We start from the raw sequence: 20,550 nt of genomic DNA on the forward strand, positions 1-20,550 counted from the left end.
TTCAATCCTCTTGGATGTTGGATATATGTACCTACCTAAATAAACAAGAAAAATTGTCAACTCTAATCCAGAAATTTCAATTCTATACCTTATTCCTAAGAAATAAGTCAAAATGGTGTTCAAAATGCACAGCTGTTTATCATAGCATTGTTTATAATAGTGAACACTGCTATCCCTTCTATAAGAAAAATTAGTGTAAAAAATCGTAGACTTAGCAATTATAATCTATGGTAGAATGTTATAAGAGCTGTGAGTTATAAAAAATACACAAAGCATTTATATTTAAAAGAAAAAAAAAATCCCTGCAGACTACACAAATAAGGAAAGACTTTGCTGTGGAGGAGGCATTTAAGATAGGTCTCAAAGGATTAGTAGGATTTTAACAGATATAATTGGAAACACACAGAGATATGTTTCTGGGTCAGGAGATACGGAAGGAAGTAGTGAGAAATCTGATGGAAAAAGTAGACTAGGTCTAAACCATAAAGTGCATTAAATATAGATAGTAATAAATAAATCAGTGGGACAGAATTGAGAAGCCTGAAACAAATTCAAGGATGTGAGACCAATTATATGGCAAAGACAAGATACCAGATATTGTAGAGAAAGGAGTTTTACTTTAATGGTACTGAAATAATTAGTTATATTCCCTATCTCACACCAAAAACATGAATATAATCCAGGTGGATTAAAGATCAAACTATTCAAAACAAAAACAAAAAGCAAACAAACAAACAAAAAACCCCACAAAATACAGCCAGAAACAATGCAGACAATATGGACATAAACTTAGGTTTACAGATAATTTTTTAAGTAAACAAAAATATAGAGGTTGTGAAGGAAACTATAGATATGTTTGTTTCTCCCCAAAATGTTCATAAAAGTGTATCAGAGATGCCATCATAAACTAACAATACACTGAGGGAGAATTTTTCTTAGAAACAAAGTCTCAGTGGCTCCAATACACAAAAAACTAAAAATACAAATAGGCAAATAGAAAAATGAAAGAAAAAATAGGAAAATAATATAAGCAAACAATTCACAGAAAAGCAGATGCAAATAGCCAATAAAAGTCTTAAAAAATTCCATCTTCTTTGAGTTCAGAGAAATATTAAAGTTGCAACAAAATGTCATTTTTTACTTTTTGATACTGACAAAAATTAAACAGATTGATCACATAAAATGGTTGCAAGGATATGGGGAAACAGCCTCATATATTACTGATAGATATGGAAACTGCTACTATATTATTGAAAAACAATCTGGCAGTACTTATTAAAATGAAAAATGTGAGTGCCCTTTGATCCATCAATTCCACTTTTGTGAATGTCTGCTGCAGAAAATAAAAGCAATAGTATATGATATATGTGCAAGGTTGTTTATAGCAATATGGTTTTTTAGTGGCAAAAAAAAAAACTGGGACTACACTTAATGCCTAACTATAGGGGATGGTTCATTAAATTCTGATACATCTATATAATGGAATAATAGGCAGCTATTAACTAGAATAAGTCAGGAGTTGATCTTGAATTTGATTTTTTTTTTTTTAAAGATTTTATTTATTTATTTGACAGAGAGAGAGACAGCGAGAACAGGAACACAAGCAGGGGGAGTGGGAGAGAGAGAGAAGCAGGCTTCCTGCCGAGCAGAAAGCCCGATGCGGGACTCGATCCCAGGACCCTGGGATCGTGACCTGAGCCGAAGGCAGACGCTTAACGACTGAGCCACCCAGGCGCCCCTTGAATTTGATTTTTTAGTTATAAAATATCAAGTACACAACTTATTTTTTTAAACAAAACAAAAATAACTCATCATATGTGTACATATATGCATCATAAAAACAAAGTGGGAGGTTACATGCAAACTGTATATGTTATTGCAAAAAGAAGATATTTGTGGAGGTGGGGGTAAAAGAGTTCTTAGTTCATTTATTTCATGAGTCTTTTGTTTAATGTCTTCGAATAATCATTCATTACTTTTGTAATTTCATCAAATTACTTTGCCATTCAAACAACTTAAGTTTTTTTTAAAGTATAATGTATTAAAATATATAAAATATTGTCACTAAATTGCTTTACTGAAATATTAAAGAAAAGGAAACTATCTTCCTTGAGTGTAACTACTTCCCAAACAAAACACATGGAAAGTGAAGTATATCAACCAGCACGTGGTCCTTAATTGTGATTACACGTTATTGTACTCAGCGTATTAAGTGCTTAAATTACCAGATAATAGAATCTATGTTCCTAATACTGGAAAGTGTATTAACAGCATTTTCGCTCCTTATTGTAGCCCAGTACCAACAATCACATGGATGAAGGTTAATGGTTATATTCCTAGTAAGGCACGTCTGCGGAAATCTCAGGCAGTGCTGGAAATACCCAACGTGCAGCTGGATGATGCAGGCCTATATGAGTGCAGAGCTGAAAACTCACGTGGAAAAAATTCCTTTCGTGGACAATTACAAGTGTACAGTAAGTGCTCTCAGCAAAGCATGTTGCTCTAGTCCCAAGAGTCAGACTGAAAATGCAAATTAATTTGAACTAAATATTGTTTGTTAGGTAGTACAAAAAAAACAAGTAATAATTTATAATCATACTTCTTTTGCATGGTAAAGCATCATGTAAAATTACCCTATGCACAGAAGTGCTTTAAATTAAAAATGAATGGGGAATTATCAGGTCCTTTGTACTGAGAGTTGATATACTTAAAAATGAGATGTTTTCCTGACACCAAAGCCATTCTCTGATAAGTTAAAAATCTTGTAACCTTCATTGATTTATTCTTTCCCTTGGCCTGAGTCAGGAGTTGTAAGCTATTGCGCATGAACCAAATCCTGCCCAGCAGTCACTTTTTTGTAAATAAAATTTTATTGGAATGCAGCCACACCCATTTGTTTTCATATTGTCTATGTTAGCTTTTGCACTGCTGTGGCAGAATAAAGTAGTTGAGACAGAATTAAGTAGCTGATTTGCAAAGCCTAGAATATTTGCTATCTGGTCCTTTACAGAAAAAATTTTTTGCTGACCCCTGGCTTAAATTAATACATCTATAAGATAAATAGCCTCTACAGCCTACAAGCATTTATGTTGTCCAAAATGCCAAAGAGCCAACCAGGTTGTGTGTAAGAATTGGGTAAATATACTTCAAAAATATCTACAATCTCATCTTTACTTCTAAGGATCATAAATTGTATCTACTTTTCATATTTGCTTTTATAGTATATATTATGCATAATGGGCAAGTGATAGTATTCTTATTTCCTAAATGAGGACAGTTTTTCAAAAAAAAAAGGGGGGGGAATACTATAATCCAGAGCATTGTTATAAGAAAATTCAGAAGCTTTCAATATGAAATTATCCAAATTGCATATTTGTCTGAATCCACCAAGCAACTACAACTGTCACTATATCTCAAGATCAGTTCTCCTAAAAAGCCTAATATCCTTCAAAGGAACTCTTAAAGGAAAGCTTTAAATATTAATATCTGAATTCAACCTGGTTTTTCTTTCCTTATCTCTAATAAATCCTTTAGGATTTCAGCAGTCCAACCTGATTGAATCTACTATGCACATTTCATTCATTCATTTATTCAATTGTTTATTAAGTGCCTATGATTGCTCTACATCCTAGCAGTAGAGCTTTCAAAGAACTCGTGGTCCATTAGATTAGATGAAAAAACAAACCCCACATTAAAGCAGAGCATGCTGTCTGTTGTGATAAAGCCATGTGCAAAGGATTATGGGAGCAGAGTCTACTGCATTCTCCTGGGATGATCCAGGGAAAGCTTTCCAAAGGATTTCTTTAAGCCTTTCTTTAAAGGCTAAAGAGGGACAAGCATCCTGGAAAAAAGACATAGAGTCATTTAGATGTTTGTAAGATTGAAATACTACCACTGGTTTGTTTATTTTTAGGCCATGGGTATTATAGTTTGATGAAATTCACAAAGCAAACTGTTCATTATTTCATATTACATAATTAAGTCAACTGTCTAGCCATTGGAAAAAAAAATTGTTGCTTTTGTACCCCAGGGAACAATAATTAACATTCAAATCATATCAGTTTGATTTGATTTGAATCCTATCAGTAACATTCATATCATATCAGTTTATCTTCAAAAGTCTGAAGTGATACTAGTTTGTCTCTACAGATAAAAATCTGATACTGAAAGACAAGTCTTCAACCAGAACCTTTCCACTCAGAACACAAAAAAACGCAAGGAGTGCCTGTTACTCTTAAGGCTATTTGGGAAAAGTTCCGAATCTTTCTGTGTGGTGAAAAAAATGGCCCACACCTAAATTATAATTAGATTTACAGTTTGAGACAGAAGTTCCCATATGGCACTACTCTACTTGCACCCCTCCCCACTCCAGCTACTTAATTCATAGCAGTAATGATTATTTCCAGGAAAGTAGAAAAAAAAAATTGATTTCACTCAATATTACTGTTTACTTTAAGAGAGTATGCTACAAAGAAACAAAGTGTGGGCTCTCCTTGTCACACACAATTTGATGTACACTGTAGGCCAACAAGGTAAGGACAAACCTGCCTAAAGCTTGCATCATTTTGAATAGAAAATAATCAAGATTGTAGACTAGAAAAAGAAACCGGGCCAGCTTGCTACTCTGGTATATATTTCTGACAGTTTGGGAAGGTATCTGGAAGAATTTGGCCTTTCACTGTAGCCTATATTTAGGGTGGTTTTCTACTCTGCTCCTGATTTTGCCTGGATAGTCCCAGTTTATGTCCTTACCACTGGGACAATTACAACAGGCTTTATTTCACTTCAAGAAGTATCTTGATTATTACGTATTCACCCAATTTGTACTTTTAAACCTGTTGCCTTTGACATAGGGCCTTTCTCCTCACCCATCAAACTCTGTAGAAAGGAGAAAGAATCTTGGCTAACATTTCCACTTGACTGGCAGTCGATACAGAATAGCATGATACATGAATATTCCACCATACCCACAGTTTGTATTTGGAATGTTCTCCTTTCAGGAGAATGGATTTCTGTTGGAAGCTCTATAACCTGAGCTTCACCTATTGGAATAAGTAGAGGTGGACACTTTTTACCCAAAATGGTCAATATTCACAGAGTACTGAAAACATAGGGTTTTTCCTGTGGCTCACTTTCTTTTGGAAAGTGTAATCACGGAAATATTTTACATGTTCAGTTAGATGTTAGATTCAATGGATGAACCAAGGTTCCAAGGCAACCTTTCAACCTTTCTAGTCTCATTTTTTTTTTTTTTTTTTGGTCAAATCATTACAAAATAAGTGCTAATATAGGTGGTAGGCATAAATTTAAACCACATATTTTATTATTTATAATTCAGAATCTATGTTATAAGCATAATGCAACAAACGACACAACATACAGAAGGCCATGGTAGTAAAATAATAAAAATTAAGGTAAACTTCCATGTCTTATTTTTTATTTTTAAAAATAATTTTATTTATAATTTTTTTCTTTTTTAAATTTTATTATATTATGTTAGTCACCATACAATACGTCATTACTTTTTGATGTGGTGATCCACAATCCATTGTTTTCGTATAACACCCAGTGCTCCATGCAGTACATGCCCTCCTTAATACCCATCACCGGGCTAACCAATCCCCCCTCCCCGCTACCCTCTAAAACCCTGTTTGTTTCTCAGAGTCCACAGTCTCTCATGGTTCATCTCTCCCTCCAATTCCCTCCCCCCCCTTCATTTTTCCCTTCCTTCTCCTAATGTCCTCCATGCTATTCCTTATGTTCCACAAATAAGTGAAACCATATGATAATTGACTTTCTGTGCTTGACTTATTTCATTTAGCATAATCTCCTCCAGTCCCATCCATGTTGATGTAAAAGTTGGGTATTCATCCTTTCTGATGGCTGAGTAATATTCCATTGTATATATGGACCACATCTTCATTATCAATTCATCTGTTGAAGGGCATCTCAGCTCTTTCCAGAGTTTGGCTATTGCAGACATTGCTGCTATGAACATTAGGGTGCATATGTCCCTTCTTTTCACTACAACTGTGTCTTTGGGGTAAATACCCAGTAGTGCAATTGCTGGGTCATAGGGTAGCTCTATTTTTAAATTTTTGAGGAACCTCCACACTGTTTTCCAAAGTGGCTGTACCAACTTGCATTCCCATCAACAGTGTAAGAGGGTTCCCTTTTCTCCACAACCTCTCCAACATTTGTTGTTTCTTTCCCTGTCCATTTTTGCCATTCTAACTGGTGTAAGGTGGTACCCCAATGTGGTTTTGATTTGAATTTCCCTGATGGCTAATGATGATGAACATTTTTTCATGTATCTGTTAGCCATTTGTATGTCTTCTTCAGAGAAGTGTCTTTTCATATCTTCTGCCCATTTTTTGACTTGATTATTTGTTTTTTGGGTGTTGAGTTTGAGAAGTTCTTTATAGATCTTGGATACCAGCCCTTTATCTGTAGTGTCATTTGCAAATATCTTCTCCCATTCTGTGGGTTGCCTCTTTGTTTTGTTGACTGTTTCCTTTGCTGTGCAGAAGCTTTTTATCTTGATGAAGTCCCAAAAGTTCTTTTTTGCTTTTGTTTCACTAGCTTTTGGAGATGTATCATGAAAGAAGTTGCTGTGGCCGATGTCAAAGAGGTTACTGCCTATGTTCTCCTCTAGGATTTTGAAGGATTCCTGTCTCACATTGAGGTCTTTCATCCATTTTGAGTTTATCCTTGTGTATGGTGTTAGAGAATGGTCGAGTTTCATTCTTCTGCATGTGGCTGTCCAATTTTCCCAGCACCATTTATTGAAGAGACTGTCTTTTTTCCATTGCATGTTTTTTCCTGCTTTGTCAAAGATTATTTGACCACAGAGTTGAGGGTCCATATCTGGGTTCTCTATTCTGTTCCATTGGTCTATGTGTCTGTTTTTGTGCCAGTACCATGCTGTCTTGGTGATCACAGCTTTGTAATATAGCTTGAAATCGGGCAACATGATGCCGCCAGCTTTGTTTTTATTTTTCAACATTTCCTTGGGGATTTGGGGTCTTTTCTGATTCCATACAAATTTTAGGATTGTTTGTTCCAGCACTTTGAAAAATGTCATTGGAATTTTGATCGGGAGGGCATTGAAGGTATAGATTGCTCTGGGTAGCATAGACATTTTAACAATGTTTATTCTTCCGGTCCATGAGCATGGAATATTTTTTCCATCTTTTTGTGTCTTCTTCAATTTCTTTCATGAGTGTTCTGTAGTTCCTAGAGTATAGATCCTTTACCTCTTTGGTTAGGTTTATTCCGAGGTATCTTATGGCTTTTGGTGCTATTGTAAATGGAATCATTTCTCTAATTTCTCTTTCTACAGTTGCATTGATAGTGTATAAGAAAGCAACTGATTTCTGTGCATTGATTTTGTATCCTGCCACATTACTGAATTGCTGTATGAGTTCTAGTAATTTGGGGGTGGAGTCTTTTGGGTTTTCTTTCTTTTTTTTTTTAAAGATTTTATTTATTTATTTATTTGAGAGACAGAGAGAGAATGAGAGAGGGGAGGGTCAGAGGGAGAAGCAGACTCCCTGCTGAGCAGGGAGCCCGACGTGGGACTCGATCCCAGGACTCCAGGATCATAACCTGAGCCGAAGGCAGTCGCTTAACCAACTGAGCCACCCAGGCGCCCTTGGGTTTTCCACATAAAGTATCATATTGTCTGCGAAAAGAGAGAGTTTGACTTCTTCTTTGCCAATTTGAATACATTTTATTTCTTTTTGTTGTCTGATTGCTGTTGCTAGGACTTCTAGTACTATGTTGAACAATAGTGGTGAGAGTGGGCATCTTTGACGTGTTCCTGATCTTAAGGGAAAGGCTCTCAGCTTTTCCCCATTGAGGATGATATTCACTGTGGGGTTTTCATAGATGCATTTTATGAACTTGAGGAATGTTCCCCCTATCCCTATACTCTGAAGCGTTTTAATCAGGAAAGGATGTTGTATTTTGTCAAATGCTTTTTCTGCATCAATTGACAGGACCATATGGTTCTTCTCCCTCCTCTTATTAATGTGTTCTACCACATTGATTGATTTGCGAATGTTGAACCACCCTTGCATCCCGGGGATAAATCCCACTTGGTCATGGTGGATGATCCTTTAATGTATTGTTGGATCCTATTAGCTAGGATTTTGTTGAAGAATTTGGAATCCATATTCATTAGGGATATCGGTCTGAAATTCTCCTTTTTGATGGGGTCTTTGCCTGGTTTGGCGATTAAGGTAATGCTGGCCTCATAGAATGAGTTTGGAAGTTTTCCTTCTGTTCCTATTTTTTGAAACAGCTTCAGTAGAATAGGTATTAGTTCTTCTTTGAATGTTTGGTAGAATTCCCCAGGGAATCCATCAGGCCCTGGACTCTTGTTTTTTGGGAGGTTTTTGATCACTGCTTCAATCTCGTTACTGGTTATTGGCCTATTCAGGTTATTAATTTCTTCCTGTTTCAGTCTTGGCAGCTTATAGGCTTCCAGGAAGGCATCCATTTCATCCAGATTGCTCAGTTTATTGGCATATAGTTGTTGATAACAATTTCTAATAATTGTTTCAATTTCCTTTGTGTTAGTCGTGATCTCCCCCCTTTCATTCATAATTTTATTAATTTGGGTCCTTTCTCTTTTATTTTGGATAAGTCTGGCCAGTGGTTTATCGATATTATTAATTCTTTCAAAGAACCAACTTCTAGTTTCATTGATCTGATCTACTGTGTTTCTGGTTTCTAATTCATTGATCTCTGCTCTAATTTTATTTATTCCTCTTCTAATGCGTGGCTTAGGCATCATTTGTTGCTTTTTCTCTAGTTCTTTAAGGTGTAGAGTTAGAGGTGGCTCTATGGCTTAGCTGGTTAAAGCGTCTGTCTCGTAAGGTGTAGAGTTAGTTGGTGAATTCAGGATTTTTCTATTTTTTTGAGTGAGGCTGGAATGGCTATGTATTTCCCACTTATGACTGCCTTTGCAGTATCCCATAGGTTTTGGACCAATGTGTTTTCATTATCATTGAGTTCCATGAATTGTTTAAGTTCTTCTTTGATTTCCTGGTTGACCCAAACATTCTTGAGTACAATGGTCTTTAGCTTCCAAGTGCTTGAATTTCTGCCAAATTTTTTCTTGTGATTGAATTCCAGTTTTAAAGCATTGTGGTCTGAGAATATGCAGGAAGTAATCTCAATCTTTTGGTATCGGTTGAGACCTGATTTGTGACCCAGTATGTGGTCTATTCTGCGCTCGAGAAGAATGAGTATTCTGTTGTTTTAGGGTGCAATGTTCTATATATATCTATGAGGTCCATCTGGTCCAGTGTATCATTCAAAGCTCTTGTTTCCTTATTGATTTTCTGCTTAGATGATCTGTCCATTGCTGAGAGTGGAGTATTGAGGTCTCCTACAATTAACATATGTTATCAATATGACTCTTTATTTTGGTTAACTGTTGGCTTATGTAGATGGCTGCTCCCATATTGGGAGCATAGATATTTACAATTGTTAGATCTTCTTGTTGGATAGACCCTTTAAGAATGATATAGTGGCCTTCTGTGTCTCTAATTACAGACTTTAGTTCAACATCTAATTTGTCTGATATAAGAATTGCTACCCCAGCTTTCTTTTGAGGTCCGCTGGCATGGAAGATGGATCTCCATCCCTTCACTTTCAGTCTGGATGTATCTTTAGGTTCAAAATGAGTCTCTTGTAGACAGCATATGAATGGGTCCTGTCTTTTTATCCAATCTGCAGCCCTGTGCCATTTTATGGGAGCATTTAAGCCATTCACATTGAGAGTGATATTGAAAGATATGAATTATTTGTCATCATGTTGCCTGTGAAGACGTTGTTTTTATAGATTGTCCCTGTAAATTTCTGTTGTAGATCACTCTTAGGGTCTTTCTCCTTTTATAGAACCCCTCTTAATATTTCTTGCAGGGCCAGCTTAGTGGTCACATATTCTTTCAGTTTCTGCCGGTCTTGGAAGCTCTGCATCTCTCCATGCATTCTAAATGACAGCCTTGCTGGATAAAGTATTCTTGGCTGCATGTTCTTCTCATTTAGTACCCTGAATATGTCTTGCCAGGCCTTTCTGGCTTGCCAGGCCTCTGTGGATGGGTCTGATGTTATCCTGATGTTCCTCCCTCTGTACATAAGGAATCTCTTCCCCCTAACTGCCCTTAAGATGGTTTCCTTGGTTCTAAGATTTGCGAGTTTTACTATTACATGCAGGGGTGTTGGCCTGTTTTCCTTGATCTTGGGAGGGGTCCTCTCTGCCTCTAGGATGCGAATGTTTGTTTCATTCCCCAGTTTAGGGAAGTTCTCAGCTACGATTCACTCAAATACATCTTCTAGTCCTCTCTCTCTCTCCACTCCCTCCGGGATTCCAATTATTCTGACATCACAACGCTTCATGGTGTCACTTATTTCTCTGATTCTATTTTCATGGATTCTGAGTTGTTTTTCCCTGGCTTCCTCTTTTCCCTTTTTATCTATTATATTGTCTTCCAGGTTGCTTATTCGTTCTTCTGCCTCACTTACCCTAGCTGTTAGATTATCTAGATTAGATTGGATCTCATTGATAGCATTTTTAAGTTCTGCCAATTCAGCTTTCATTTCTGCCCTTAGAGACTCTATGTTGCCATTAACTGATTTCTCCATTTTAGCTATTGTCTTCACAATTGCTAGCCTGAACTCCATCTCCAACATCTTGGTTATATCTGCATCCATTTGTAAATCTGTAGCATAAGTCATAATCTCTGAGTCTTTTCTATTTTGGGGGTTGCTCCTCCTAGTCATTCTGTTGATGGGTGGCTGAGGGAATGTATAGAGTCCAAATTATTGACCAGAACCCAAGCAAGATGCTCCTGTTTTCTAGGGACCTTATGGTTGCTGGCCTCTTGTTTTCCCAGCCTGTCTTCTGCGGGAGGGGCCTGCCATGCTGTTCCTCAGGCAACCCTGTTTGGGCAGAGTTGCCCTGCCCCCCTGTGGCGGGGGATGGGCTCAGTGGGAATCAGTTTTTGGGGGCTTTTGTTCTCTGGCGGCTTTCTGCGTCTCTTCTGAGAGTCAGACCAGAAGAGACCATTTCCAACCCTCTGTCTCAGAGCAGAGAGACCACAGTCTGTTTTTCCGTGAGCTCTCCAGGCCACACTGTCTCGGTTTCTTTCCATGCTGCTATAAACTGCAGCGGTGTGGGTTGTGCGCCCCTCCGCAGAGCTTCCAGTCCTGCCTCCAGGTCGGGGCATGTCTCTGCCCTTTGTGCTTCTAAAACCACCAGCCGCTCCCAGTTCGCACGCGCGACCCTGCCGCTCCAGATTTCTGCCCCAGGGGCTGCCCTAAAGTTCTTTCCCTGCCGCTACTGGTCTGCGAGTCTGTGCCCCATCCCCAGCGAGGGAGGCTGTCGCTCACTGGTCGTGTAGGATCCCCATGGCCAGGCTCCCTCCCGCTGCCATTTATCCTCCGATATCTGCCCATGGAATCACAGCTCCCCGCTTCGTACCTCAAAACCAACTGCCCACGATATTCTGTTTGTAGAGATCCAGATCTTCTTACATCTCAGGCTGATTTCGTGGGTGCTCAGAGTGGTCTGGTAGATATCCAGCTCAATTCCAGACACCAGTTGAAATAGGGTCCCCTACTCCTCTGCCATTTTTTTCAAAATAAAAAAAATCCTTACATGTCTTATTTAACCAATACATTTGAGTAACAATACTCATGAAAAGGAAAACAAAATCAAATTAGCAAAAAAAATTTTAGGGGCACCTGGGTGGTTCAGTTGGTTAAACCTCTGAATCTTGATTTCAGCTCAGGTCTTGATCTCAAGGTCCAGAGATCAAGCAACAAGGGATGTGGAGCTCCACACTCCATGGGGAGTCTGCTTCTCTCCCAATCTCTCTCCCTCTCCCTTTGCCCCTTGCCCTGGATCACAGGCGCACACACACGTTCTCTCTCAAATAAATAAATCTTAAAAAAAACCAAAAAATTTTAGTAATAATTGAAACTTAGAAAAACTGCATATTTATTTTATTAAATAGTCTTTTGTTCAAAATATAGGGTAGTTTTATTTTTTTTTAAGATTTTATTTATTTACTTACCTGAGAGAGTGTGAGAGAGCACAAAGCCAGGGGAGCAGCAGAGGGAGAGGCAGAGGCAGAGGGAGAAGTAGAAGCAGGCTCCCTGTTGAGCAAGGACCCCAATGCAGGGCTGGATCCCAGGACTCTGGGATGATGACTTAAGCTGAAGGCAGACACTTAAACACCTGAGCCATCCAGGTGCCCCATATGGTAATTTTATAGGTGAAATAATATTTTTGATTATTTCTGTCCCTTCTAGTTTCTGATGATTAATCAAAGACTTCATTTGAACTAGTCACACAAAAATTTTAGTCTTTATATTTCCAATATAAATTGAATGTTGCTTGTTAAAGTTCTCAATATAAATGAAAAGAAAGAATGAGAAACAAAGGAAGAAAGAAGTAAGGAGGTAAGAAGGAAAGAAAGAAGGAAGGAAGCTCAAACAATTTTAAGCAATTTTATATATAAGGAGCTCTCAACAGGAGGTACTTTGTGTACAGAAAAATATTATATAAAGATGAGTGATCTCTGAGTTTAAATATATATTATGTGCCCCACCAACTAGTAATTTGTCACCCTGTAGAGTAAGGACACTGTCACTATGATCATTGAAATGTTTGTATTGACAGTTTAGATTAGAAATATAACAGTATTAAAATATACCTGTAACCAAGATGCTTAAAAGAAAATTGCATTGCATTGTACTAAATATCCAGTAAGGAACACTTTTATTTTCATTTATTTTCATTTCAGGGTAGCGTTATAGGTTTCCTTATTTTTGTAAAATCTCTGGAGAGCACCCTCACAAATTTTAATGCCTGCCAATGTCTGCAATTTGATTATATGCTTTTCCAAGACAAAAACTGTTTTTGTTTGTTTTGTTATTTTTCTTATTTTTCCCATCACTAAGCATTATGTCCAGCACACAGTGGATAATTTTTACAACTCCCTGCTATTATAAGAATTAATGCTTAGATATACACACCATTCTTCAAGATACACTGTAAAGAACAGATGCCAGTCGGATAACCGACAACGCACTCACAGTGCCAGCAACAGGGAGCCTGAGGTCCCCAGGTGTCTGTGGAGCACCAAGAAGGCTGGGCCGCGGGTGCAGTAGGAGGCTGAGAGGCCTGTTTGCCCTGCGGGTGAATGCGGAGGCCCTGGCAGTGAGGGACCCCTTAGAGGAAGAGAGCCTCTCACTGTCCTCTTCTGCCTCTGACCCAGCATGTGATGCTGTGGTTGGTTATTTAGAGGACATTATCATGGATGATGGACGAGTTCCAATTATTTCAAATTTCACAGTCTCATACTACCAGGAGTTTGAAGACAGAAAATAATAGAATCACCTATATGCCAATTTTTAACAAATCTATTTCTTTGGTTGAAGAACAGCTACTGGAGTGGATTCTTGGATTTAACATGGTGGCTTTCTCAAGTTTACAGCACCATAAAGATGAAGTGGCTGACATACGCGACATGCTGCTCACACTTACAGAATTTCTAAAAAGCTTTAAAAGAAGGAAAGGGATTGGATTTAAGTGAGTGTTTAGTGGTGGCTTTGTTGTGTAAATCATCTTCTATAACAATTTCCCAGAAAGATCTGCAGCCCTAAGTCCCACCTCCAGGCAATGAGATCTTCTTCCTCATCTTCCTCAGTGTTGCCCAATAGACTGGGAGAGGTTTTGGCTAATGTGACAGAAGAGTTACATATTGGAAAGACTGTCTTTATTCTGCAATTCTTTACTAATGTTAAGTATTGATGGGTCAAAAGACAATCACCTGACCCACCTGAGACCTATTTCTCCTGAAGCACCTTCTTATGTTCAGTAACCCTAGTCCTCCTCCCTGAGTTGATGCCTTTCTCAGAGTCCTCTGAGTCAGGCTCCTCTGGAACAACCCCAAGTCCAGCATCCCACCCACCCGCCCCAGTATGCAGTGTTGGTGTGTCACTTTTTGGAAGAACTCACCATCTCCAACTGTCTTTGGCCCAGCAGGCTCTGCATGTCCCACCTGGTTTTTTGTGCACTCACAGCTCTCAGTTTCAGTCTTGCAGCCTCAAAGGTATTTTTGACTATTTGGGAGATTTATCAAGGGTGTTACTCAAGCCAGCTGCCCGTCTTGAGATTTCTGAAGCATCTTCTATCACAGCTAGTCTTGGCTCTAGGAGTCAACTGAGAGAGCTGTCCTTTACCTAAAGCTATGCATGAAAATCAATTCCTAGTCTTTTATTTGTAGTCCTTGAATTACTGTCTCCTGCTGGTCTTGATGTAGTCCCACTGTTTCTATAATTCTCTTTTAAGAATTTTTGGAGGGTGCCTGGGTGGCACCGTTGATTAAGCCACCGACTCTTGATTTTGGTTCAGGTTATCATTTCAGGGATGAGATTAAGCCCCATGTTGGGCTCCACCCTGAACGTGGAGTCTGCTTAAGATTCTCTCTTTCCTCCCTCTGCCCCTCCTCACTCATGTCTCTCTCTCTCTCAAAAAAAAATTATTATTATTATTATTATTAATTTTAAAAAAGAATTTTTGGAGAAAATATTTTTATAGGTGAATAATCAGGCTAACCTAGCAGATATAATCTTGGAATTTCTATGATTACTCACTAAAGATCAGAGTGTTATGTTCTGTGTGCTTTTTAGCTGTTAGTACTATGAAAGCAAAAATACTTTCTATGTTGGTGTTTCTATTTTACTGGGACCCATGAATGTATGCATATGCTGGACTAAAAGGATAGTCCAGAATAAAAGCTATCCCTTTCTTATAGTACGCTGTGTTCCCGCAGGTTTGCTAAAACCCTTTCTGTTTAGGGGCGCCTGGGTGGCTCAGTCGTTAAGCGTCTGCCTTCGGCTCAGGTCATGATCCCAGGGTCCTGGGATCGAGCCCCGCGTCGGGCTCCCTGCTCCGCGGGAAGCCTGCTTCTCCCTCTCCCACTCCACCTGCTTGTGTTCCCTCTCTCGCTGTCTTTCTCTCTGTCAAATAAATAAAACCTTAAAAAAAAATGAAAAAAATTATTAAAAAAAAAAAAAAAACCCTTTCTGTTTAAGTCAGTTCATTAGGTTTTCTGTTGGGATAGGGTCTCTGTAGTTCCTTCATCCTGTCAAAATCTTCCTACCAAGATGGTGTTCCACTGGTCTAGCTCAGCACTAGTAGGAGAGAACAAACAGCTTTACTGTTCATCTGTCTACTTTGATTTAGTACCATGTTTGACAGAATATTATTGACAGAAAACATGGATATCACAAATCTAAAAAGAAGAAAAAATGTAATAGTTCAATTCCCAATGTGTAATATATATATTACATATATTACATATTTATATATATGTAAAAATAAGTCTCTGTACTGACGTTTCACTTGGCTCTTATAGTTTAAAGGATGAGCTATAGGATCTGTGTGTTTCTGTACTGATGTGCTTATTAAATACTTTTGTACCATGAAAAATAAATAAAGAAGTGAAAATGAGGAGAGATTAAGGGACTAATGAAGGGAACAAATAGTTGCCAGGAACTTGTTTCAGACACTACTGCAACTACTAGATACTTTACATGCATTAACTTACAGTAACTCTCAGAAATTAGTATTCCTGCTTGACAGATGGGGAAACCAAGGCCTAGAAAGGTTAGGAAGTTTATTACTACAAGATAATAGTAAGCTGTAAAACCAGATTCCAACTTAGAACTGGCAAAAACACCAGAATTTGACCTCCAACTATAAGATATTACCTCTCAGTGAAATATTGAGGAGCTGAGCTAAGGCATGGGATAAGAATGGATGGAGAGTACTTAATTCCTGTTTGCTCATCTTTTATTAATATTAGAGAAAAATGAAAATCCTCACTGTTAGTTCTTATTCTCTGTTTTTCTTCTCTCCAGAGTTGTGTTTTTCTATATTAGGCATGATTTGAAAAGTATTTTAGCTGCTGGGGCACCTGAGTGGCTCAGTTGGTTAAGTGTCTGACTTTGCCTCAGATTGTTATCTCAGGGTCCTGGGATCGAGCCCCATGTCAGGCTGCTACCCACTCAGCAGGGAGTCTGCTTGTTCCTCTACCCCCCCGTTCTTTGCTCTCTCTCTCAAATAAGTAAATAAAATCTTTTAAAAAAATATTTTAGCCACTAAAATACACTAAATATTTACCATATAAGATAATACAAAATTGTATATTCCTGATTGAAAATTACATAAACAAAGAAAATGTTTTCAGTCCTAGTTCTTTGGAGAATGTATCTCACCTTGAGTTTTGTTGTCATAACAATATATTCACAGTTGATAGAAAAATGAAGCTCATATTAATGCATGAGCAATAGATTGAGGAGGTAAAGTAACCAGTATTTATAACCATTATATCATCATAGTAGCCCATTGAAATAGGAATTACCATGTATGGCTTACAGATGAGACTCATTAAACTTATTAAAGTAACTCATTCATGATCACATATTAGAGCAAGGTCAGGGTAGCATTGGATTTGAACCTACATTTACCCCCAACTGTATAATCTTTCCAGTATACCATGTTACCCCTCACTGGCCCACAGCTGAAAGTCCTAATATTAAAAATGATCTGTGTGGTTAAATATGTTGACTCTTCAACACTTAAAAGTACAGGAGCAATGAAGGAGGCCAATAACAATTAGCATTTATCAATAGGGGTTTTGAGAATTTCTAATGACAAGAGATAATAAGCAAGAGTTTCTTTATGCACATCTGCTTAATGTTTTTAAAAATGTAACCTGGAGACTGATCTGAAGCTCAAATGAATTGCATAAATCGTTGTCAATATGCACTGCATCTGGTGAGAATGTAACAGCGTCTGGGTTTAAAGTGTCATTCTTTTACCCCCAAAAATAGGTGGCCTAACAAAAGATAGATCAAGAAGTTACTAGTTTTTTGTTTGTTTGATTCTAGAGGCAGTATAATAGGCCATTTTTATTTGTAGAATTGTTGGTAGAGTGAATTTGAGTATTTCTGCATGTCTGTCTCATCTACTAGATTTTCAGCTGACAGCAAACACACATTATAACATATTGATATCATCAGTGTTAAGCACTGTGCCAATAGTGGTGTCCAATAAATGTGTGAAGAAGAAAAGGAAGCAGAAATATTTCTTTTTAATTTCACTCATCAATTGGTGACAAATTTATTTTGGGATCAGGACTCCAAATTAGGCCAATTTTATAGAGTAATCCAAAATATGTTTGAAGAAATGTTATTTTGATTTCTAATTTTTTTATTTCCTAGATGACACAATCTATTTTTATTTTAATAATTCTTTCTTTCCTAATTTTTCATTTTAGTAACTTTTTAAGATCTCTTTTCAATTTCTTTTTAACTCCCATTAACTGCATCTACCAGCATGAGTTATAGTACATTAAGAGACATATCAAATATAACTAACCTAAAATAAAAACATAAAAATATACATATATAACTAACCAATATCCTATAATTAATTTTATATGTGGGTCAGTGTTTTGTCTAAAATAAATGTATATGTCATGCCAACTTTGCTCTTGAGGATATTGCTATCTAGATGGAGTGTCAAACTATAAACAACTAAAAGATCCAATAACAGTTTAAGTCAGCAACAGGAGTAACAAGCTACTATGGTGATTATTTTCCAAGTGACTAAGAACTAAACATGTCCAAAGAAGGTGAAATGACCCTCTTTTGAGTTTAGAGTTAATAAACTTTACATAATTTAGACTAAACCTTGAATTATTAGTAGAACTAAAAGAGACAAAGAAGAGAAGTAGAACATTCCACATGAATTTAAAAATTTGAAGAAGATACAGGGTGTGCTTGGAAGATAGCACACCCTGTATACTTGGATTACAAGGGTCATGAGCAGTATGAAATAAACCGGCAAAGTAGACTAGGAAAGTATACTGAAAGTCCTAATGAGAAAGTAGAGTTTAATATTGCTTTTGTATCTTACCATTCCTATCAGTATTTTTAACATATATGACAGGTAATTATAAAGGGAATGATTTTAGAAGCCAGGCAGGAAAGTCAGTATTAATATTTGAAGCTCACCATGGTAAGATTTTTTGCTTGACAGCTCCGAGGCTTGAAGTTGAATCACAGAGTGTGTTCAAAGGCCTACAAATTCTATGTCAGAGTAAGGCTCCTTAAAGACCAGACTATATTGCCTAGAAGACCAATGGGCTACTGAAAACAAAATTCCCATTTAAAGACCAGTAGAAGGCAAAACACATTATGAATGCAATAAATGCTTCCAACTCATTTTTGAATCTGCTGGAGTGGAATGAGAGAATTGTATGCTGCCTGAAAAGTCAGAAATATCTGACTTTGGAAGTGGTTACTATACCTTATTAACTGTTTGACCTTGGGTAAATTTTTTTAACCTCTCTGAATCAAAGTTTCCTGATTCATACAGTTAAATATATTTATTTTCAGGATCAATGTTACAGGGATTAATTGATAATGTAGCTCAGTGCCTAAGATTAGAATTTAATAAACGAGAGTTCTTTTTCTCTTGCCCCTTCTCCTCCCTTCTAAACTGGTTAGGTTTTGGACATCCGTTGTCCCTTTAGACCCACTATTACAGTATTCATGTGCAATTACCTTCAGTACATCTTCTTTCCTTTCTTGTGCTATCATATCCTATGGCACTGACTTTATTTATTTTTTTTTTTAAAGATTTTATTTATTTATTTGACAGAGAGAGACACAGCGAGAGAGGGAACAAAGTGGGGGCAGCGGGAGAGGGAGAAGCAGGCTCCCCGCAGAGCGGGGAGCCCGATGTGGGGCTCGATCCCAGGACCCTGGGATCATGACCTGAGCCGAAGGCAGACGCTTAACGACTGAGCCACCCAGGCGCCCTCTATGGCACTGACTTTAGATTTCCTCTACCACACTATAAAATCCTAAAAAAAGTGTAAGACATAGATGCTCCTATATCCCTAATAACCTCTAGGACTAAGAAAGGACTAAATAGTATGAGGTGAATGAATCAATGATCAAAGTCCTCACTATCACAAAGTAAAATGTTACTGGTTTATGCCAAAAAAAAGTTGCTAAAGAGAAACAATTCATTCAGTTCAATATTTTCTCATAGTTACTGTTTTAGTTGTTTCAAACAGAGTATTTGTAGACAAATAGTCACTTGTCTTTCAATATTTTTATTTTAAAAATTACTCAATAAAGACACTATTCTGTATCTTACAGATTTTAAACAATTACATTATCTCTTTCTTGATAAAGTAATTTTTCTCTTGTAAGTTTGAAAATATTTTAAAAAGTTTTGGGGGCGCCTGGGTGGCCCAGATGGTTAAATGTCTGCCTTCAGTTCGGGTCATGATCCTGGGGTCCTGGGATCCAGCCGCACGTTGGGCTCCCTGCTCAGCGGAGAGCCTGCTTCTTCTCCCTCTCCCTCTGCCTGCCACTCCCCCTGCTTGTGCGCTCTCTGTCTCTCTCTCTCTCTGTCAAATAAATAAATAAAATCTTTTTAAAAAATAAAAATAGGGCACCTGGGTGGCTCAGTTGGTTAAGCGACTGCCTTCGGCTCAGGTCATGATCCTGGAGTCCCTGATCGAGTCCCGCATCGGGCTCCCTGCTCAGCGGGGAGTCTGCTTCTCCCTCTGACCCTCCTCCCTCTCATGCTCTCTGTCTCTCATTCTCTCTCTCGCAAATAAATAAAATCTTTAAAAAAAATTAAAAAAAAAATAAAAATAAAAATAAAAAATAAAAATAAAAAGTTTTTGGAGAATGCTAGTAAATATAGAAAAATTTTACACCAAGTGAAATTTGAATTTACAAATTATTTTTCCTATGCCATTCAGGTTCTTTTAGGAAAAACAAAAATCAAAAAGCAAAGCAGTTATTCAGTAAATAGACATGTTGTATTTTTCAGTTTGTGCTAACGCTGCCCCAATACCTGGAAAAAATTATGTCTCTAAGTACCTGATTTCCTACTGAACAGGTCTGATATCTTGAGGATACTGTAGCCACAGCATAAGCTGGGTAAAACAGTAAGATATACTTGATCTAGCCTACAAAGTGTTTTAAATTGTCAAAATATTGTCATTGCTATATCTTTTTACATAGAGTTCTGTGTGAAATGCAATGTGCTTCTTCCAAATACCTACAATTATGAGAATTGATCATTTTCTTTTAATGCAAGGAATACTTCCATATGAATTTTGAATTTGGTAATGTGTTTGAAAAATGAAATCACCTTTCTTTAATGCTTAAACTCTTATAGCTTATCCACACTGGGTGGAAAAACTGAATGACACTCAGCTGGACAGTGGGAGCCCTCTCCGATGGGAATGTAAGGCTACTGGAAAACCCCGACCCACATACCGTTGGCTGAAGAATGGGGTGCCTCTTTTGCCTCAGGTACTATTGGTAACTGCTAACCTTTTCTTATGTAATTTTAACAGGATTTCACACAGGACAAACTATCCTCCTCTTGTCTTATGGAAAGTCATTTCTTATTTACACCTTCTAATGTAT

At 37.5% G+C, this 20,550-nt stretch overlaps 1 protein-coding gene and 1 pseudogene across 3 annotated transcripts in view; both read left to right on the forward strand.

Annotated features, from left to right (window-relative positions):
* The window catches only part of CNTN5 (contactin 5), a 1,336,681-nt gene that overhangs the window by 1,013,596 nt on the left and 302,535 nt on the right, over window positions 1-20,550 (forward strand). For all 3 annotated transcript variants that reach the window (XM_078058730.1, XM_078058731.1, XM_078058732.1), the window contains 2 exons: window positions 2,293-2,474; window positions 20,297-20,433. In XM_078058730.1, coding sequence (XP_077914856.1) covers window positions 2,293-2,474; window positions 20,297-20,433 — 319 coding nt within the window. The remainder of the gene's footprint in view (window positions 1-2,292; window positions 2,475-20,296; window positions 20,434-20,550) is intronic.
* Window positions 12,670-13,683, forward strand: LOC118529174 (ADP-ribosylation factor-like protein 2-binding protein pseudogene; annotated as a pseudogene).

The sequence above is a fragment of the Halichoerus grypus genome, chromosome 11 (genome assembly GCF_964656455.1).
Source record: "Halichoerus grypus chromosome 11, mHalGry1.hap1.1, whole genome shotgun sequence".
Classification (NCBI taxonomy): domain Eukaryota; kingdom Metazoa; phylum Chordata; class Mammalia; order Carnivora; family Phocidae; genus Halichoerus; species Halichoerus grypus.